This window comes from Pogoniulus pusillus, chromosome 12, assembly GCF_015220805.1.
Source record: "Pogoniulus pusillus isolate bPogPus1 chromosome 12, bPogPus1.pri, whole genome shotgun sequence".
Taxonomy (NCBI): domain Eukaryota; kingdom Metazoa; phylum Chordata; class Aves; order Piciformes; family Lybiidae; genus Pogoniulus; species Pogoniulus pusillus.
Genome location: NC_087275.1, coordinates 8,962,507 through 8,984,926, shown reverse-complemented (window position 1 = coordinate 8,984,926; position 22,420 = coordinate 8,962,507). Strand labels below are relative to the sequence as shown.

At 43.5% G+C, this 22,420-nt stretch overlaps 1 protein-coding gene across 14 annotated transcripts in view; it reads left to right on the top strand.

Moving 5' to 3' along the window:
• Positions 1–22,420, top strand: part of ROBO2 (roundabout guidance receptor 2) — a 1,176,697-nt gene that overhangs the window by 669,989 nt on the left and 484,288 nt on the right. Inside the window, exon 1 of one of the 14 annotated variants that reach the window (XM_064152301.1) lies at positions 4,439–5,133. The exons of the other annotated variants lie outside the window; for them this stretch is intronic. Coding sequence (XP_064008371.1) covers positions 5,079–5,133 — 55 coding nt within the window. The 5' untranslated portion in view covers positions 4,439–5,078. Of the gene's footprint in view, positions 1–4,438; positions 5,134–22,420 lie in introns of those variants that run through there. 14 annotated transcript variants of the gene reach the window in all.

The window sequence follows — 22,420 nt, the reverse complement described above, 5'->3', positions numbered from 1 at the left end:
ATATCTAGGACATCATCCCATCAAATTTTGAGTATCTCCAGTGACAGTGACTTCACAACCCTCTGGGCCCCTGTTTGCCCTCATAATAATAGCAATAAAAAAGTCTAACTAGAACTGTCCCACATTGCACCTGGTGTCTGTTGCTTCCTTTTCCCATATCTCTGTACCTCTGTACTGCTCGTACCTGTTCCATGTAAGTGTATGCAAGTCTATACAATTCAGCATGAGCTGGCAATGTATTCTTGCTGTCCAGGTCAACTGTATTCTGGGCTGCATCAAGAGAAGTGTGACCAGGACGGTGAGGGAAGTGACTCTGCCCCTCTACTCTGCTCTTGTGAGACCCCACCTAGAGTACTGCCCCAGTCCTGGGGCTTCCAATACAAGAAGGACATCAAACTGTTGGAGCAGGTTCAGAAGAGGGCCATGGAGATGATCAGACATCTAGAACATTTCCTGTGTGAGGACAGGCTGAAACAGTTGGGGCTATTTCACCTGGAGAAGAGAAGGAATTTTTAATGTTGAAGCAGAAGGTGATCTTCTGTGCAGGAAATAAGAGATACCTGTGAGGCAGAGAAAGAAACACATGCTTTTGGCACCCACCTCTTTTATTTTTTCTTTCTTTTTTTCGTTAATCTACAAAAAATATTCTAGGAAAATAGATTGGTCAAGATTGTGGTAGCCAAGGACAGTATTAAAAACAATTTTCAGGGGCCTTTGTGAGATACCCATAGCCACTGTACTTACAGTGTTTCTAGCAACATGTCTTCCTTTCCTGGACTGAGTTCCTGATTCACCTCTTAAGTGTCCAATCTTCCCATGGAAGGCCCTATTGACTGCAACGGGAATAATAATCACACTTCAACATTTGTAAAGATTCAAAACTATAAATTCTGCTCTCTCATCATGTATTCAACAGCTGGGTTACATCAGAACCCAGTTACTTAGAAGAGAATATCACAGAGGAAGACATAAGAATGTTCTCTGGGAAAGTCCTTGCTCATGGTGGTATTTCCACCCTCTATCTCCCTTTTTCTTCTGTTTTTTATGAGGCTGCATAACACTACATGCTCTGAATTATCCCCTGTGTGCTGGTTTGAAGCTAGGTAGAATGCTTTGGTGAGAAGAACTAGATTACAGGCTGTGGAAGGAAAACAGTGGTGATGTCTGCTTCCCTCACAGGCTTGCTGAGATGTATAAAAACAAAAATCCAGACATAGATAAGGGAGTCCTACTTCTCCTGCTGGGGAGCTCTGAGCTGCATCTCTCTCTCTCTAGCCTCTCTGACATTTTTTTTTCTAATTAATCCATTTTGCTTCCTGTCCCTCTGGCTGAACCTCCATTCTTCCTTGAAACTGGGGTAAGGTTGAGAGGGGTAGAGGGAGAAGGTGGAAGGGCGGTCAGAAGCCCCTCCTGGGGACTCAGGTTTCCGGAAGGGCTGTTGTGTTTCTGTATTACCTTTTCCCTTGTCTATTTCTATCTATAACTGTATATACTGTAAATATCTGCTTGTTTATTGTGCTAAGCTGTAAATATAAGCTTCATTCAATTTCCAGAGCCAGCTGAGTCTAGTCTGGGTGATTTCCAAAGTGTGGGGAGGGCAGGGAACATCCAAACCATCACACTCTGGATGTGCCTTTTGCTCTGCTCCAGAGTCTAGAAAGATCAGTTTCCTAATTTCACTACTTAAATAAGTTGCCTACATTTACATTTTATGACCATCACATTATGTGCATGTTTCTGGATATTAAAGATCTCTATTCATTTTCAGCAGTTCCCTGAATGACTGGCCCTAGTATCCAGAATAAATTCTACATGATCCAACTCAAGCTCTTCCCTTTAAGAAGATAACAAAGAGGGGTTTATGGCAGCCAGGAAATAGATTATATTATGTAAGTTTGTAACACTAGAAATGGCAATGTTGGTTTAAAAGAAAAGTGTTGCTCACCTGAAAAGAGGGCCAGGCTTAAAAACCTCATACCTTAAACACTGAATCTGAGCTTTTGTATACTAAATATATATTTTATTGCAGATATGTGTCCAGGAATCAAAGATGTGAAATACCAGGCTGGTGGAGCAACAAAACCTTTACGTGTACAATGAACATATGTGTGATCTTACTGCTGTTTTACCAAATTAGTCCTGCCTCGTTGATGACTGACCCCAATAGGAATCAGGATGACCTTACTGTGCCATTTCCCTGTTCTCAAGTTCCACTTTAACAATACTCCTTGAACCGAAGCTCTATGTGCACCAATGCTGCCAGGTCTTTTCCTCATCCTGCTCACACGGGCATTTCATCAGGTGCCAGATTGCTCGTAGCCAGGCAAATAGTTGGCGCATTCAGTTCCTCTGTATAGATTTTGCTAATCAAGCAAAGAGAATCTGTCTTGTTGGTTGTGCTTACAGGTGAGCACTGGAGAGGCAAGCCTACTAGCTTTTATTCTAGTATCTGGACTAGGATAAAATGGGATGCAGAGCTGTTCCAAGCCAAGTCTGCTCATAGGCCTGTGACTGACCTGTGACCTCTCCTGTGCTTCTGAGCTGCAACTTGTTGAACCTGTGTTACAGTACTCTGGATTTCATTTGGGGGCTATTTATTTTGCTCTTCTTTTCTCTTTGTTTGGTTTGGTTCTATGATTCCCTCCATTTTATTCACTTGTTAATGTGTACCGAGCTTCATTGTGTTGCAAAGATTCCCGCTCTCAGTTCTCAGCGTCACTCCGAAGAGCAAAAAGCACACTAAATACGCGTTTGAGCAGGTTCCACGGGCCACGTTTTGTACGACAGTACTCGTTTCACGTTCTCTGATGGAGAAGAGAAAAAAAAAGGCGTAACGCCTGCCGAAGCAGCTCCGCGCCCTTCAGCAGCGCCGGCACTCCAGCCAGCCTGGTCACGGAGCCCGCCCTTTTCGGCCTGCCGGCCGCACCGAACGCCCGCCGCAGCTCGCCGCAGCTCGCCGCAGCTCACCGCAGCTCACCGCAGCTCACCGCAGCTCACCGCAGCTCACCGCTGCCCGCGGGGGCGGGCGCCTGGCGCCGAGCGGCCGCCCCTGCCGCCGCGCGCGGAGGGACGCGCGGCAACAAAAGGCGCGAGGCGCCGGCTGCTGCTCGCGGCCGGCCAGTGGGGGGCGCTCGAGCTTCACCGTGCGGCGCCGCGGCGGAGGCGGCACGCGGCCGCAACGGCCGCTCGGCTGCCGCCACGGGGACGCCGCCCGCCCGCCCGCTACTCGGTGTGTCTCTCCGTGACCGTCCTCTGCTCCCTACCGACACCGATCACTTTTAAATGCCGGTTTAGTTCACCTTGCTCCGTCCTTCGGTTTGGGTTCTTTTTTTTTGTTTGTTTGGGGTTTTTTTTTTTGGTGTTTGGTTGTTGGCTTTTGGGTTTTTTTGGGGCTTTTGTGTGGGTTTTTTTTTTAATTTTTTTTTTTTGGTGGTTTGAGGTTTACTCGGCTGTTGTAGAGCCTCTGTGGTGCATGTAGGCAGAGCGGCTGTTCACCCTTTGGGGGTGCCGTGGTCCCTTCTCTCATCTCCCTTTCTCACCGCCTTCTCTACGTGTCTCCGGGGATCGCACTCGCTTCCGCGAAACTTCCCCGCTGACGGCATCTGCGCGGCAACCGTGGGGCCTGGGGGAGGGCAGGGAAGGGCGCTGGAGACGCGGGCAGGGAGGGAGGTTGCTGGTGCCTGTTTTTCGGCTCAGCAAACAAACGCGCCGGTCCTGCAGACCTTGCAGGTCATGCGTGATCCATTTTATTTTATTTGCCACCTTTTCGTCTTTTTACACAGAGCAGATCAGAAAAATCTCTGGAGAAAATCCTTTCAAGGGTCTCACTCCCAAGCGTGTGTGTGTGTGTGTCTGTGGAGAGGGAATGAATAATTAGAGAACAGTTCCATGAAATCACTTACCGAAAAATTAGCTGCCCATTAAATGGGAAGCGGTGAGGAGAAATCATGTAAATTCTACCTATACCAAAGTGTAGAGGAGAGGTGGGGGGGTAGGTGGTGTGGGAAGGCACTGCCTGCAGCAAGCCTGATTTCCAGTTCTGTGGTTGTTTTATATCGCAGTCCTCATCTCCCTACCCCGGGAGGAGAAGGACGCGTGGGTGTGGAGCACAGTGGTTTAGTCCACACCCCGCAGCCTCCCTTCCTTAGGCAGCCTCGGGAGCCGCGCTTATTCTCCTCCCTCTCTTTGCCAGCCGGTGTGTCCGCGGCGGCAGGAGGCGGAGGCGGCGGGTGGGGAGAGAGGAGGAGAGCGGAGCGGCGTGGAACAGCGGACGCCGGGCTGCCGGGGCCGCCCGGGAGAGCTGCAACCGCGGGAGGCCCCCGCATCCCTTTCCACACGCAGCCCGCTGCCGCCAGAACTGCACGGCAGCAGCCCGTAGCAGCTCCCGCCCGCCGCGGCACATTGCTGGAGTTACTGCTAGTTTCCGCTCTCTTTTTTCAGTGAGGTTTGAAGTGTAGGGAGCAGAGTTTAATTTTGAGGGGATGCTGAGCAAGTCGTTCACCTCCTGTAGCACAGTGCTTAAGCGTTCCTATTATGGAAGTTAAGTGAGAAACTGCAGCTTTAACTGATTTGGGAGAGAAAGGGAGAGAAAGGGGTAGGGGGAGGGCGAGAGGAAAGCAAAATAGCCAAACCAAGCCAATGGTTTTCCTGCAAAGTGCCGGGAAGTTTGTGGAGCACTTTCAAGGATTCACGTCCTTACTCAGAGCCTCTCCTTGTCTTCCGAAGAAAGAGCTTGCTTTTGGATTGCTATGGATCCTAAAGGGAATCTTAGGCACACTTGAATAATTCCTCTGCTTGGGCTGGATTGATGAGAATTTAGAAAGGAGCGCGTGTGCAAAGCAGAAGCCTTCGGAGCTCGCTTGCTGCTCTAATCTGTATGGATCTAAAAGTGTCGCATTCCAAACCTTCCAGTTTGCAGCTTTTGATTTCAGGACTTCCCTTTCCACTTTAAGTAGCTGCTAGGAAACGGAAAACTTTTGGACCTACCTCTTACTGGCTTTGGATACTTTTTTATTTTTTTAAAAAATCTCGGTGGAATTGGTCTCGCAAGCGATCGAGTTTGCTTTTAATATGTCAAAATGGGTCTGCTGACGCCACTCCTGCTCTTTGGATTTGCATTTTTTCAAGTCTATGGTAAGTCCGCGTATTTTGAAATATGTCACTTCTGTGCAGAAATCTCCTTCATCTGAATCTGATTTGGAACGGCACATGGACGGCATTAAAAGCGTTGGCATTGCAGAGCTTTAACTTTGCTTCTAGTATAAAAACGTGTTTCGGGGCAGGGAGGCTGGGGGTTTGGGGGAGACAGGACCAGTGTATGTTTCTAATAAGCAGTCCTTCCCGTCTACTAACTTAATGGAAAACTAGCTTATGAATGAAAGTATGTCAGCTTGAGGTAGCACGGAAAGCGTAGAAACTACTGTGATAAATCTTTTATTTCAAAGGCGGGGGAGAGGCAGAGAGAGGCGAAGAACTGTTGCAGCTAATAGTATTTTGCCTCCTTCTATTGTTAAACTTTCCACCGGGAGAGGCAGCTGATGAAATAAATGGCTTAGCTCTGCCGCGGCCCCAGGTGAGGCGGGCTGGGAATCACCGGAGTCCCTGAACGCCTCCCCTCTTCGGCGCTGGCGAGTGCGGGCAGTATAGCACCACCCCCGCCGGGCCGGGCAGGTGCGGGGCGGGAGGGCCTCACCGGGGCTCCGCTCGCGGGTGGGTGGGGCGGGAGAGGCTTCCCGTCATCTTCTGCCTCAGCCCCTCACGACAGGCTCTCCGGAGAGAGTGGTGTGAAGCGTTGCGACGTTTGGGGGAAAGGGTGGGTTCCCCCTACTCCTCAGCACTCCACCCTTTGGGTCTGCTCTCCTCACCTCTAGTGGTTTTCGAGTTGAAGTAATGGATGGGAAAGTATAAATTAGCATCTTGAGGAAGTACGCTTTAGAAGGGCGAGAACTTCAGTGTAAGGGTAAATTGTCTTTCAAAGTAGGGGTTGGCGCTGTGCTGCAGTATAGACGTTGGATGCATTACAGTAGTTCAAGCATGCAACTAAGAAGCAAGCATCGGTAGCAGCTTACAGTTCTGCATGAGTGTGTTCTGGGACCAAGTGGTAGACGTTCCTCCTCGTATTTAGTATTTGCGACTCTAAACAGCCTTTTAAACATTAGGTGAAGTTAATATCTGGGACTCGGCATGGTTTTACCTGTGTGTTAAAGCAAACTTTGAACAGGGAAGCTACTGCTTACAGCATTTACTGTATTAGTCCTGAAGCCAGGACTCCAGGTTTATTGTTTGCAGTCACAGTCTGCTTTGGGTATTTCATCTCTGCCTCTCATCTTCCCCCACCTCCCAGAAAGAAAGGAGGAGAAATAGATGATAAGGAGACTGATTCCAACACAGTTTTATGTTGGTTGCTGTAATATGCTACATAGTTTGTTCAATTTGATCTATAGATAAGAAAATTTTCACTATGAAGGGATTTATTAGAACATTTTCTGTCAGCGTGGTAATAGGTTTCTGGGCAATTTTTTTTTGTAAGCTTTATTTTTTTTTCTACTATAACGTATTTTAAACCTTAAGACCACCATTATTGGAGACATCTTTGTATGCAGACTGAAGACATGAAACTGTAGAATTGTAACTGTTAGTAATTGTTTAAAACTGCACAGAGCTAGAAGGAATACAATTAAAGTGCTCAGTGGAAGTGACAAAGTGAATCAGAGGCGCTTGGTGTTACAGAATGTAATTAATGTACCGGGCTGTTTGGAGATATATGAAACGAATGCAATTAACCAGCTTGCTTGAACAACAGGAGCATGACATAATTTATTCTACTTTTGTCATGTGGAACACAAGTTGAACCTTTGTTCTGGTTTAGACTTAATAGGGTGAGGGTGGTGGGTGTGTGTGCAGGTGAAGCATACAGCTAATTTGGAGCAGGACCCTTAGAAAAAATGCCAAGAAGCTGCCCAGAATAGCTGGGATCCTCCCTTTTTTGTGGGAAGATACTGCAGAGACTGTCACATTTCACTAGATTAACAGCTCTTTTATAGAAATAAATAGAAAGTCTCGTGGATAGTACATCATCACCAAGTAGCTTTGAAGAAATATTGGCATGCAAGCTTGGCACTCAGTCCTTTCCTCTCTTTAGAAGCATAGTGATTATCATGAACAGGGTGACATATACCACCAGTTGCTTTGAAAAGATGTGTATCAAAAGATGCAAGGCTTTATAGAGCACTACTTGTAGTGGTTGAATGTAGGGGAGATAAGCAGTCCTAGACCACTTACTAAGTAGGTCTTAGGCTACTTTTCGTTGTTTTCATGTTTTAAAGTTGTTTGCCAGTGTAGTTTTGGTTTAGAGGGTTTTGATGTGAGGTTTTTGTTGCTGTTGTAAAAACAAAACTTTGAGTTTTTTTGGGGGGAGGGGTTGTTCCTGTGTTGTGTTTTGGGTTTGTTTGGGGTTTTTTTTGTGTTGTTTTTGTTTGTGTTGGGTTTTTTTGGTTGGTTGTTTTTGGTTTTTTCCCCCCTCTGGCATCAGTTTCAGACAGACACAGTAGCGTTTGAGGCAAGTTAGCTGTTTTTTCCTCTGTGACAGTAGTTTTGTTTAGTGCTTCAAAAAATGACATTGCAGTGCATAATGGTGTACATCAAAATGGTGTTTTTTTTTGTTTTAAAGTTTGCTGTTTTTTTTTCCTCTGTCCATGGTTTTAGGACATGTGAAAATTGCAAAGTTCCACAAAAATGGCAGGAAAGATATGCATACTTTTTTAATCCCTTGCCTATATTCTTGCAATTAATTCAGGGAATAACTGTAATTTTCTTTAGCTATCAATCTTGGTTCCTGTTCTTGGAAAAAAGAGTCATACACACACAAAAAAAATCATCCAAAGAAAGTACACTGCTAGGTGGAGTCTGTACTGTGAAGTAAAACAATGGCTATTGGAGTTAAAACAGATGTATTTTTTTTTAATACGGTGTTCCATTAGCTTTTCTCTCATTGCTATGTGGGTTTTTTCTGGTTGGCTTTCTTCTAATGATTAGTAAAGTTTGGTAGAAGAAATACTAACAGAAAAAGTCTAAAGTTCCGTGAGCACAGGTGTGTGGTTGTTGCCACAGGCACTGGTTTTAGTGGGCCAACCTCTGTCCTGGTAGGACTTGTACAGCTTTCAATAAAAATACCTTTATATGTCAAGGCTGGCCTTGAACCATTGTCCCTTGAAGACTGCCAAGTGTGATGCCCTTGAATGTTTGATGATGCTGAAGATTGTATGAGAATATATCTGTAAAAGCAACATTTTATCTCTGTCACTTGTTATCTTAAAAGTATGTCCCTCAAATGGTGAGGTGGCTTAAGCATTGTGATTTGCTTTTTATCATTTTTTAATATTAATTATTCATACCAGTGAGCTACACATCCATGGCCTTGTGCAGGTCTCCATTGCCTCTCAGAGAACATGGCTTACATATAAAGCTACAGTATGTTGTTTCAGGGAGTATTTAAGCTGACAGGGTCTTGATCCATCATGTGAGTTTTGCCGTTGATGGATAACCTTTGCTTCTGTGGAATGTGTGCATTGAGAGTGAAATAGTCAAATGGAGAGTGTGCATTTTTGGTTTCTTTAGCTTGTTCTCCTGCAGGGCCCATTTCTGTAGGGCATTTAAGTGTGTTTCCATCTTTTATCCAGGATCTCGCTGACATTGGTAAGAATGTAAGTGTGTTCCAAGTTTATCATACGTTTTAAAACTTTGCTGAGCAAGGATGAACTTAGCCCATGATAAAACATTTTGCTGAGTTAGTCCTCCTATTTTGCTTTCATTTCCTGTCTGTTAAGCTGTTGTTGCAACAACATATATTTCTGTGTAGAAGGCAGGCAATGAGAAAATCGTGTAATTACATTTCTGGAAATGGATACGATTGAAAAAACAATGGGGGTAATTTTTGTTGCTTTGCTAATTTGGTGTTCTGCAGAAGGTCTGATACCCTGCAATTCTTTCAGAAAAGTCAGAATTAGGGATTCTTACAGTTCTTTGTGAGTTGCCTTGGCTAAAATAATCTTTATTAGGAACTTTCTGAACAGATGAGATTGATCTTGCTCAAAGAAAAGAAGTTTTAGCAATACAGACTAAAGATACGTAACTCTAGAAGTAGACAAGGATTTAAGGATGCATAAAAAGCATCAAGGTGTGCCAAAGAATTCACTGAGAGGAAGTGGAGGCTTTGGCTGAGTCTGGCCAGTCAACTTGGTTTCCAGCAGTTGCTTTTCTATAGCGATGCTATGCAGGCTTACAGCGCTAAATTTGAGACGTGCTCTATCTGCTGATGAACCATTTAGTGGAAATTACTCAAGGGTATGCAATGGGTTTTTAGCCATTTGCTACCCTTGAATTGCTATTCAAATATTGATCTTTGCTAAATAGATTGCTAACAGGTTCTTCTGTGCGTTCTGTTTCAGCCACCTAAGAGAAACAGCACTGTCAGGTTTTGTTTGTTTTCTCGGCTGGCATGGCATAGGTTGGTCTTACTGTGGCTGCCATCTGACTCACCACCTCTTATACCAACCTTGTGGAGGATACTTACTAATCATATTACTGCTTTTTCTTGCCAAGAGGTTAGGTTACTGGTGCACTTCTCTACATGTCTATTGAAGACTCTTGTGTGCAGAGGAAAGCAAGTATTTACTCTTGCCAAACGAATAGATGTGTTGTTTTTTGGTTCTGACTGAACAGTTGTTTCTTATATGTAACTGCTGAACTTTTACAGAACATCTATCGTTACCCAAACTTTCTCACATTTACATTTTTATAGTACCCCAGTATAAGAGGGATAGGGATCTGCTGGACAGAGGCTATGAGGATGATTAGGGGACTGGAGGGCATGGCTTACGAGGAGAGGCTGAGGGACCTGGGGTGTTTTAGCCTGGAGAAGAGAAGACTTAGAGGGAATTGGATAAATGTAAGTATCTGAAGACTGGCCAGGAAGGGGGTGGGGACACGACAGGCTCTTTTCACTTGCTCCCCGTGATAGGACAGTGGGTGTAAGTTGCAGCAAAAGAGGTTCTGTCTCAACACGAGGGTGAACTTCTTTACTGTAAGGGTCACAGAGCACTGGAATAGACTCCCCAGAGAGGTTGTGGAGTCTCCTTCCCTGGAGACTTTCAAGGCCTGTCTGGATGTGTTCCTCTGTTATCTATGTTAGATTGTGTGGTCCTGCTCTGGCAGGGGGGTTGGACTCAATGACCTCCTTGGGTCCCTTCCAACCCCTAACATCCTGTGATCCTGTGAAATCAAGATAAAGCACATCCACTGCTCTACCATCATCTATCTACCACCTGGTTATGTCCTCGTAAGAGGCTAACCAATTGGTCAAACAGGACTTCCCCTTTGTAAAACCAGGTCAGCTGCTTCTAACGGCCTCACTGTCCTTGATATGCCTGAGGACAGCATCGTGAGCTTTTCAGAGATGGAGGTGAGGCTGACCAGTCTATAAGATTGGACAGAATTATTGGTTTTGACCTCACCTCAGATCCTTTCCTCAGAAAAATGTCTGTTAATCAACTGTAAACCTCCTTTTTGTTATTGTAGTAAAAAAAAACCCAACGCCTGCTTAATTGGAGAACCAATTCTGCACCACTGAAATCTGTAATGATTTTACTATTGAGTCCTTTGTGTGAAAGACCTTGAAAGCAGGTGGTGATGTCTTGACTTAAACTAAGGGCTTGCATCTTAATTCAAGTAATGTAATCATATCCAAAAGTGAGGTTTGTTTGTTAATACTGGATTTCATGGAGACATCTTCCAAATACTACAGGGTACCACTGCATATTGATACTCAGTCCTGCTTACTCCTTACTTATTCCTCTAGTGCTCTCTTTAATGGTGCAGAACATCCCTTGCTAAGCAGAAAGCTTACTTCTATTTTTTCCCAAGATAAAAGTTCAAGTAAGAGATTACTCTTAAATTCCATCTCTACAGCTTATCTTGGTTTTACTGCATAAAAGAGATCCCAGATGTGCTCTTAATGTTATTAAAATAATAACCTTCACTAATAGATACCTAAGAACAATAGACAAATTAGTGAGTAGTGCTCATGTAATAACGCACTGAAACCTGTATTGAACTGCTGTGCTCTAGTGGCCAAGCCTAATTGAGGTCCTTCTTCATATTAAGGACAAATGTGATGTGAAGATATTAATTCAGACAATCTTCTGTCAGAAGTAGCTTGTGCAAAACATCTGCCCTTGTGCTTAATTCCTCTTTGAGCTTAGTTGTACTGCAAAACCGTGTCAGTCAAAAAGCTACACAATTTTTTTTTGCTTAATGACAAAGTTACATGCTTTTCATCCAATTTCTACCAGGCAATGATGTATCTTTGGTTTGCTGAAAATGGAAGGCCACCAGTCTTCTGGTGATTTCAGTGTATGGTTTGCAACCTATTGAGGCTGTGTGCGTCCAGATTCTGTTGCAAACTTTTTTATGCTAGTATTTGTTCTGGTTGCAAAGATACTCATTCAGCTGTACTACTTTTGGGAGCGATGGCTGGAAGAGTACAAAGCCTTTTCAAATTAATTCTTTATTGTTTTCAGGTGTTTATTGATTAGGAGCAACCTTAAGATGTAGTATTTGCTGGCAGAATTACCCTTCTCATCAATGTGTCTTCATTATACTCCTTCAGTTCCAGCAGAATTCTTCAGTCTGGTTATAGGGAAGAACAGTGGCCTGACACTGAACTATTGTAGGCTTTGTTATAATTTACTTTTATTTTCTGTCAGTTTTTTCCCCGCGGATTAATTGGGAGAACAGTCTGTTTGGTCTGATGTATCGAAACAGACTGGTAGGATGGATGAGGGTGTTGATGTGTTTAAGTACAGTTTTACTCATTAGAGTTTACATAGGTGATTATACCACAATGTCTGCTGCAGCATACTGTTTTTCAGTTTGAATTTATGCATTGACTATATGGGTTCAGTGTAGTATGACAAGGCAAGAAGAGTATCTCTGTAATGCCCTTGTTGTAAATGCAGATGAACAAATATGTAAGAAATAAATGGCCAGTAGCAAGTTGTAAAATGCAGTATATCTTGTAGTTCACTTCTATTAATCACTTGCCATTGATTGCAAGAGAAGCTGAGTGGAGAAAAAATTAACCTCTTATGTGAGGTAACTAAAATCAGTCAAGTTGTTTCTCAGTCGTAGTGAGTGAAGGAACTGTTCATGCCAGGGTACCAGAGGTACGTCTTAACTGCTGTGAAAATGTCAAGAATTAAGAAACAGTTATGAGAAGTATTTTAATGCTGCATGAGCCCCATAATCATAGGTTCTCAAGCTGGTATTCAGTGCAGTTTCCAAAGTCCACATGTCCTGTAGCCTAGATGACTTCACAGAATTCACAGAATATGTCTGGTGGTAAGAAGCCTTGAAGAACATCCAGTCCAACCCATGATCCAGCAGTGAAGGGTCAACACTAAATCATGCCCCTAATGCCATATCCACATGCTGCTTGAATACTTCCAGGGATGGTGTCTCCATGGGCAGACCATTTCAGTGTTTGATAACTCTTTCAGTGACAAAGTATTTCCTAGTATTTAGTTGAAATCTCCCCTGGTGCAGCTTATAACCATTTCCTCTAGTCCTGCTGCTTGTCATCTAGGAGAAGAGACTGACCCTCTCCCAGCTCAAGCCTCCTTTCAGGTAGTTGCAGAGAGAAATCCGGGCAAAAGCAGTGGTCAGTTATAACAGTTTATGTTGGATCCTAAAAGATGCATGTGTGTGGATATATAACTAGAGGATGGACAATCCTTTCTTTCCCATCATTATTATGAAAATGGCATAGCAATGCTGTTGAACTAGGAGCTACCTGGAAGCAGTGTTTTTTCTTTACCTGCATTTCCTTCCTCTAGTTGATTTGATCTCCTGGTGATAGGCACTCCGTAGTGGCGGCTGCAAAAAAAGGATTTGTAGGTGCATCCTCCCTATCGCTTTTCAGAGGTGAAATCTTGTGCTAAATGTGTTTTGTGACTTTCAAGATCTTGTGATGCTTGTTGTTCTTCATGTACAGTAGGACTGCTGTACTCTGATGGTTTTCTCCTGATTTTCCCAGTGTTCTTCCTGTCTTTGGAAAAGTAGAGTAGTACCCTGATTCCAGGGTCGTGGTGTGGACTACCCCATTCTGAAGCAGAGGATTAGTGGGGAGAGGAACTTGCAGGAGAGCTGGGCTGCAGAGCATGTGGCTGGTTTAGGCAGCATAGGGAGTGAGAACAGGAGCAAAGCACTGCTGCTGTGCGTATCATGGCACTGCTCATCTCTAATACCTTCAGGATTGTTTTAAATGTAATATGTTTGTGTTTAATCATTGCGGTGCTGCTTGTACATCACTTCCCAAGGAAGGTAATAAACTTCTCTGTTAAATTGTTTGAGTCAGGAATTGTTCAGAGTGGTTGCAAGAAAATGCTAAATTGTAATTTGATGCAGCGAACTATGGTCTTTGCTGGCTTTAAGTTGATGCACTGCAGAAGTCCTGTGATAGATTGGCTGGGGTTTCTGTGTGTATACTTTTATGATATGTAGGCAACATTCAGTGTGTTAACTAAAATGGTTTGTGTCAAAGCAACAGCTATTAAACAAAGGACTTTCAGTGGGTACAAATAACTAATAGAGATTTTGCAGGCTGCATTTTTGTCTTTGATCTGTTGCATCTGTTACAAACCAGGATTTTAAAATCCATACGATGCTTTGACTTAAAGCTAGTCAGTGTGATGTGTCTATTTAGATGTATGTATCTGAATTACAAACTTCTGTGGGTTTAGTTTTCTTCTGTGTCAATTTGATTCATCATCTTAAACTGTGAAACATGATGTTTACCCAATAAGACCAGTTTCTTTTGTAAGATCAAGTCCTATGTGGTAAAACCTCAGCTTTGGGAATAGAGGGGGATTCTATAGTAAAACTGGCTTTTAGTACTGTTGTCTTAAAGCTGCTCTTAGCAGTTTAGTTTTGTGCACATCTAGATTTAAAAACAAAGCAAAGGTTTTTACTGATGTAGAGATAGAATTACATTTATACACATAATGAAAGAAAGTAGCTTTAGGAAATGCGAGGAATAAAGTTTATGTCCCTAATGGCAAACCTGTAAACAGCAGTAAGAACTGTTAGAACATTGAACTAAAAGAAAATTAAATGTGTGACAAGTAGAAAAACATATTTAATTAAATATGAATGAGTGTAAAACAGAACTATTTATTATTTGCTGAATCTTTTTTCACAAGTGGTCACTTTAGGATGAAATGCAGAAGTACATATGTCTGGCTTTGTATGACTCCAAATTTCTCTGTTCTCCTTTTCAGCAGACAACATGCCTTTTTTCCCCAAGTGGTTTTTTTGGTTGCTAGGAGAGGTGGAGTAGTCTGTCTTGCTCTTATCCAGCAGTGAAACTGAGGAGTGTATTGAGGTAAAGAGAGGGGCAAAGCACAGTGTAGGCCATGAATCACAAGTTGTCTCTAATATACCCACTTTGTTCCCACTTTTTCTTTGAAAACTTGTGTCTTTTCTAATAGTATTTCTTTTCATCTGATCTCTCAAAGCCATTCAGAGGGTGGGGGGACAAAAAAAAGTTCTGTTAAGAGTCCACTCAGAGGAACAAAAAAAAAAAGAAAAAAAAAGAAGGGGAGACTGAGACTTATTCATGGGGCCCCAGTGGTAGCAGTACACAACTCAGTGAATAGCTTCAGTCAGCTGCTGTTAAAACTGCATGATTGATACCTTCTGGTTTTGTTTTTGGGTTTGGTGTTTTATTTCTTCCGGGATTAGAAAGTAGACAGAAAGTCTTCATAGTGATGCTGCCAGTTTTAATGCAAGATGTTGAAGTTATTTACAAATGATCTCCATACCTCAGTATATGCTGCAGTATTGAAGCATGTCTGCAGAATTCCAGTACTAATGCTGCATACATTTGTTAAAATTAGAGTTGTTAATAATCATGCTGCTCTTGCTCTAGTTTGTGAAACCATTTATTCACTCTCTAAATTGTGTTTTTTTGATATAGCTCTGTAGTGTGGCAAGAATCATTTGACCATCACCTCTTAAAATGTTCTAGAAGTCTGCTTAACTAAATGTCATTGGCTCTTTTGAAACCTGTGCAGTGAAAAGAGATTTTGTGTGACTAGGTGTTATAACAGATATAAGTTATTAGACAATATTGTCTATATTAATAAGTCATTGAAACAGTAAGAGTTGTAGTAGGTTTCACTTGAAATCAATTGCAGGGTGAATGTACAGACAATATATTCTCTCCTTAAATGCTAAATGAAATCTTGCCTTATAACCACTCTTAAAGCAATGATTATATCCTTCAAGAAAGATTGCTGAAGAAGTCATGTGTGAGAGTCCTGTGGATGAGGAAATAGAATGTGTGACTACAGAGAACTGTGATTTTGTGCCTGTAGACAGAGCAGGCCTTTGTATCATTCTTTAACAGGAATAAGTGATGAATGTCTAGGAGTCTCATTACCAATTTAGAATATTTTGTTGACTCAATTCAGCAACATGCAGATAATAGAGAAATTCAATGATGATGTAATTGGAAAAATAGTGCAGCAGCTTGTACTGATTTGTTATTCCCATTTGAATCAAATAGGGCTCACCCATACTTCTGAGGCTACTGAGTGGCCTGGCAGTACTGGATTCAGTCCCAGTGTAATTTAATGGAATTTGTGTCTGCTCAGGTCGGGGCTGAATTTGCCCCCAGGGAAAGATAAAGATGTAAGAGTTTCAAGTTAAATTACAGGGAACTGGCTCTATCTTAGTCTGCTGGTGGGTTTGAGAAGGGTATGAGGTTCTTCTGCATGGTGTTTTTTCTCCTTGATCCACATAGACATTAAGAGTAATTTGAATACCATCTGCGCTACAACTGATTTTTCAGTTGCGTTGATGAAAGCTGCAAGTCCTGAGACCTAGGATTTTTCCCTCTGAAATTGCAGAAGATGTTTCCTCAGTCATTCTTCAGTGTTAACCCAGAAATGCTGTTGTCCTTCCTGCTGAGAAAAGCAGACATGAAGAATGATACAGGAGTTATTGGTCATGAACCATATGCAAGGCTTGGTCTCTGCCGCTATCACCAGTGGCACTTTTGGTATCTTTTAAGACAATCTCAGCACATACATTAAGGGCTCAGATCTGTATTTCACTATGCATATAATCAAGAAAGTATAGGCCAGATTTCATAAGAGGCTACACCATGTTATTTCTATGGTATTCCTGTTAATGTAGCATCTTTAGTATTAGAAACATAGAATGGTTTAGGGTGGAAGAGACCTCAAAGACTATCCAGATCCAACCCTGCACCATAGGCAAGGACACTTCCCACTAGAACAGGTTGCTCAAGACCTCATCCAACCTAGTCTTGAACACTTGCAGGGAGGGAGCATCAACAACCTCCTTGGGCAACCTGTTCAGTGTTTAACCACCCTCACTGTAAAGAACCCTTTCCTAACATCTAGTTAGAATCTCCTCTCTTCCAGTTTATACTCATTACCCCTCATCCTGTCATTACAAGGCCTTGTAAATAGTCCTCCCCAGCCTTCCTGTAGGCTCCCTTCAGATACTGGAAGGCCACTACAAGGTCTCCTTGAAGCCTTCTTTTCTCCAGGCTGAAAAGCCCCAACTCTTCTAGCCTGTCCTTGTAGCAGAGGTGCTCCAGCCCTCTGAGCATCTTCATGGCCTCCTCTGGACTCGCTCTTACAGTTTGATGTCCTTCTTGTGTGGGGAGCTCCAGAACTGCACACAGTTCCAGGTAGAGTCTGATGAGAACAAACGGGCAGAATTCCCTCCCTTGCCCTGCTGGCCACACTTCTCTTGCTGCAGCCCAGCACATGGCTGCTGTCTGGGCTGCAAGTGCACGTTGCCAACTCATGTTGAGCTTTTCATCAACCCAGACCCCAAGGTCCTTTTCCTCAGGGCTGCTCTCCAGCCATTTGCCACCCAGCCTGGATTTGTGCTTGGGATTGTGCTGACCCAGGTGCAGGACCTTACACTTGGCCTTGAATCTCATGAGTTTGACCTGGGCCCACCTCTCCAGCCTGTCCAGGTCCCTCTGGATAGCATCTCTTCCCTCTAGCAAGTCAACTGTGCCACACAGCTTGGTGTCATCTGCAAATTTGCTGAATATGCACTCGATTCCTCTGTCCATCTTGCTGACAGAGATGTTAACAGCACTGGTCCCAGCACTGACCCCTGAGGGTGGACAGGTGGACATTGTGCTATGTTTCACAACATTGATCTGCATGCAACTGTCCAACCAATTCCTTATCCAGCAAGTGGTCCACCCATCAAACTCATGATTTTCCAGTTTGGTGACCAGGATGTCATGTGGGGCAGAGTCAAAAGCCTTACTCTGGTCCAGGTAGATGATGTCAGTTGCCCTTCCCTTATCCACTGTTGCTGTGACTTCATCATAAAAAGCCACCAGATATTCTATGTTGAATGTTTAGAAAGCTTTTCAGATTGTAGTTCAGTTGCATATAATCATGCTTGCCTTGGTGTGAATTGCTTGCAAGCCAAATAAATAAATCAGCCAATGATTCTATTTTGTATATTCTTGGTAGGACTGGCTGGGAGAGCTATAAATAGATATTGCTTATTACTTTTGCATTTGTTTTTGCTTTAAATGGCAAATAAAAATATTGTTAAGAGATCTTAAAGGTACTTGGAGGATATTTACTTAAATTATTTTGAGGAAGAATGAATGCCCTTGTTAAAATATTTGTTAACAATATCTGAGTATTTGGACAAGTAGATAAATTTTCAGTACTTTGAAGGATTTTTCTTCCATGTCTTCAAGACAGAATTTAAGTTTAGGGCTTATAAGCACTTTTCCAAGTTCTTATTACCATTTTTGCAAGGAGAGGGGAAAAAAAAAAAAGCTAGATCCAAGAGGGGAAAGGGGAATAAAAAGATCAAGAATGGGAATAGAAATTTCAGTAAGTATTTACTGGCCTAGAAAAGTGAGAGAAACACAGGAGAAAAATGAATGTTCATCTCAAATGTATTGTTAACTTCTTTTTCTCCTTTCTAAATATATCAAAATCAGCAATAATAGTGATAGAGCTTCAGTAGCATCTCTTTTTTGAAGTATGTCTCACTGGCTTTGTCTTTCCATTCCAGTAATGGAAGAGATTTTGCTTTGTAGAGATTTTTGGAGGCTTTGCTCAGTGCCAGTAAACATGACAAAAGCAGTATAGGAAATCAGTCTAGCAAAGTGTTTGAGTGCTGACAGAATATATATCTAATGTGAATTTCAGTAGCTCTTGTTCCCCTTCCTCCTCAATATCAATACATGTGCTTCAGAATGCTTCCCTTGACAAAATGATAGAGACAATGATCGATCTGGCTAACTCTCTGGCAGTATGCCTGTCTTTCTGACAAGCATAAGTATATATAAACCAAGTGTAAGTATATATAAACCAAGTATTTGGAACTTTTAGAGAAATATTGTTTAAAAATAATAGTACTTCTGTCTGGCACTTCTTGCTCATTTCAGTGAGATGCTTAGAGGTGAGAAGTGTGTTTTAAGAAGTTCAGTTTGACAGAATTCAGTATATTGAGATACATTCTTTCATTATATAAATAGCTAATGAAAGCAGTAAGGGAAGGAGGCAGAACAATTGCCTGTGCCATAGTGTTTTAAAATTTGGCCGCATATACAAAGAGATTCAGAGTGTACCTTAATCTGTATCTGTAGTTAATCTTTCAAGTAGTCTGAGCAGTTGAACTAACCTTGCAGTAGAAGCTGCAAAAGCCCAGCAGATAGTGGGAAGGATTAACAAAATAAAATCATTGTTCTAAGTTGTTAATTTCAGCCTAGGTATAGCTCAGTATATAAGTTATGTGTAACTGTATATGTTATGTGTTTGTTTGCAAGCAATAAAGATATCTATAGCTTAATATGGAATATCATAGAATCAGTCAGGGTTGGAAGGGACCACAAGGATCATCTAGTTCTGACTCACCTGCTATGGGCAGGGACACCCTACCCTAGAGCAGGCTGGCCACAGCGTCATCCAGCCTGGCCTTAAACACCTCCAGGGATGTGGCCTCAACCACCTCCATGGACAACCCATTCCAGGCTCTCACCACTCTCATGCTGAAGAACTTTCTCCTCACATCCAGTCTGAACCTGCCCACCTCCAGCTTTGCTCCATTCCCCCTAGTCCTGTCACTCCCTGATAGCCTAAAAAGTCCCTCCCCAGCTTTTTTGTAGGCCCCCCTTCAGATTCTGGAAGGCCACAAGAAGGTCATCCGGGAGCCTCCTCTTCTCCAGCCTGCACAGCCCCAACTCTTTCAGTCTGTCCTAATATGAGAGCGGCTCCAGCCCTCCTGGCCCTTCTCTGGACATGCTCCAGCCTGTCTACATCCCTCTTGTAATAGGGGCTCCAGAATGCTGTAGTCCAGGTAGGGTCTCACCAGAGTGCAGTAGAGGGGGAGAATCACCTCTCTTGACCTGCTGGCCACACTTCTCCTGATGCAGCCCCTAGTTATAATAAAAATACTGATGTCTACTTCGATTGGTTTATTATGACCAATGTATTGATGACATACCTTATGATTTAATGGACTCTAGACATATCTTGTCACATGAAGTTGCTTTGTGCAAAGATTGATAGACTGTGAAATATACCAGCTCTCATGTGAGATGGTGCCATGCATGAAAGCAATTGTCCACTTCTGCATCAAAGTAAGCTTGTGAAGCTCTGTGATAAAGAGAGGTCAGATATTTGTTGCTTTGTGTCTTAATTTGTAGCCTTTGGTCAAAACAGTGAGGAATATTGTGGGTTTTAACTGGCAGAACTTGAATATTCTTGCACAGCATTTGCCTGAAGGCTGAATGTCTTGTTGGTGGGATTGGGACAGCTAAAATGTTGGTTTCATTGGGTTGGGTGGTTTTTGTAACCTTTGAATTACAAAGAACTCTCATTTGTTGGAATGTTCTTTTGAGGAAATGGTTCAATTCTTTCACTATTCAATGGTCCTTTGTTTTATGATTTTTCTTTAATATCATGGAATGGTTTGGCTTGGAAGGGACCTTAAAGGTCATCTAGTTGCAACCCCCTTGCCATGGACAGGGGCACCTAGTAGACCAGGTTACTCAAGGCCTCATCCAACCTGGCCTTGAATACCTCCAGGGAGAGGGCATCCACAACCTCCCCAGGCAACCTGTTCAGGGTCTTGCAACCCTCACTTCCTTCATTATTATGAAGAATTCCTTCATAATATCTGGTCTAAATTTACCCACCTCAAGCTTAAATCCATTGCCTGTAAGCCCTTCCTGGCTACTGATGAGCAGATGAAGTGCCTCTGGGTGAAAATCAGAGGGCAGACCAGTACAACTGACACACTGGTTGGATTCTGTTACAAGCCACCCAACCAGGAAGAGAAGGTGGATGTATTATTCTACAGACGATTGCAGGATGTCGCAAGATTGCCAGCCCTTGTTCTTGTAGGTGACTTGAGCCTGCCAGATATCTGCTGGGAACTCAACACAGCAGACAGGAGGCAGTCTAGAGGATTTTTAGTGTGTATGGAGGATAGCTTCTTGACAGAGCTGGTGTGCTACCCTACCAGAGGTGAGCCTCTGCTCGACCTGCTGTTTACAAATAGAGAAGGGCTGCTGGGAAGTGTGGTGGTCAGAGGCTGTCTGGGGTGCAGTGACCACGAAATAATAAATATTTCAGTATGCAGTGAAGCTGCATCAACAGAACATACACATTGCACTTCTGGAGGGCAGACTTTTGCTTATTCAAGGAACTAACTTGGAGGGTGCCTTGGGAAAAAGCCTTTAAAGGGATCCAGGAAAGCTGGACCTACTTCAAGAAAGAAGTCTTGAAGGTGCAGGAACAGGCTGTGCTGATAGGCTGAAAGTGGAGCTGATGGGGAAGACAACCAGCTTGGATGGATGAGGGATTTCTGAAGGAATTAAAGGGGGAAAAAAAGTGGTGTATCACCTTTGGAAAGAGGGGGGTGGTAACTCAGGAAAAAATCTAAGGTTGTTGCTAGGTTGTGTAGGAAGAAAATTAGAGAGGCAAAAACCCAGTTAGAACTTAGACTGGCCACTTCTGGGAATGATAATAAAAAAATGTTGTTATATTAATGGCAAAAAGATGGTCAAGGATGACCTCCACTCTTTATTGGACAAGGAGAGGAATGTAGTAACTGGAGATGAGGAAAAGGCAGAGGTACTTAACACCTTTGCCTCAACTTTCAATGGGAAGACATGTTGTCTCCAGGACAGCTGGCCTCCTGAGGTGGTGGGTGGGGTCAGGGAGCAGAGTACCCCCCTGTAATCCAGGAGGAAGCAGTTAGGGACCTGTTGAGCCTCTTGGATCCTCACTAGTCTATGGTACCAGATGAGGTCCGTCCTAGGGTGATGAGAAAGCTGGCAGATGAGCATGCCAGGCCACTCTATCATCAGTCCTGGCTCACTGGAGAGGTCCAAGATGGCTGGGAGCTGGTCAGTGTGGTTCATATCCACAAGAAGGGTCAGAAAGAGGAACCAGGAAATTACAGACCTGTCAGCCTGACCTCAGTGCACCTCATCCTGAGTGTAATCACACAGTTCCTACAGGATGGGCAAGGGATCAAACCCAGTCAGCATGGATTTAGGAGGGCAGGTCCTGCTTGACCAACCTAATCTCTTTTTATGACCAGGTGATCTGCCTGGTGGACGTGGGGAAGGCTGTGGATGTAGTCTACCTGGGTTTCAGCAAGGCCTTTGGCACTGTCTGCCATAGCAAACTCCTGGCCAAGCTGGCAGCTTATGGCTTGGACAGGGGCATGCTATGCTAGGTTAGGAACTGGCTGGAGGGCTGGGCCCAGAGAGTGGTGGTGAATGGAGCCACATCCAGTTGGCAGCCAGTCAATAGTGGTGTGCCTCAATGATCAGTGCTGGGCTTAGTCCTGTTTAATATCTTCATTGATGATCTGGATGGAGAATTGAGTCCAGCATTAGTAAGTTTGCAGATGACACCATGTTGGGAGCATGAGTGGATCTGTTAGAGGGTAGGATGGCTCTGCAGAGGGACCTGGACAGGCTGGACAGATGGGCACAATCCAGTGCCATGAATTTTAAGGAGTCCAAGTTCCAGGTTCTGTGCTTTGGGCACAATAATCCCATGCAGCACTACAGGCTGGGGACAGAGTGGCTAGAGAGCAGGAGGCAGAGAGGGACCTGTGAGTACTGGTTGACAGCTGACTCAACATGAGCCAGCAGTGTGTTCAGGAGGCCAAGAAGGCTTGCATCAGGAGTAGTGTGGCCAGCAGGACCAGGGAAGTCCTTCTGTCCCTGTGTTCAGCACTGGTTGGGCCACGCCTTGAGTACTGTGTCCAGCTCTGGGCCCTTCAATTTAGGAAAGATGTTGAGGTGCTTGAACCTGTCCAGAGC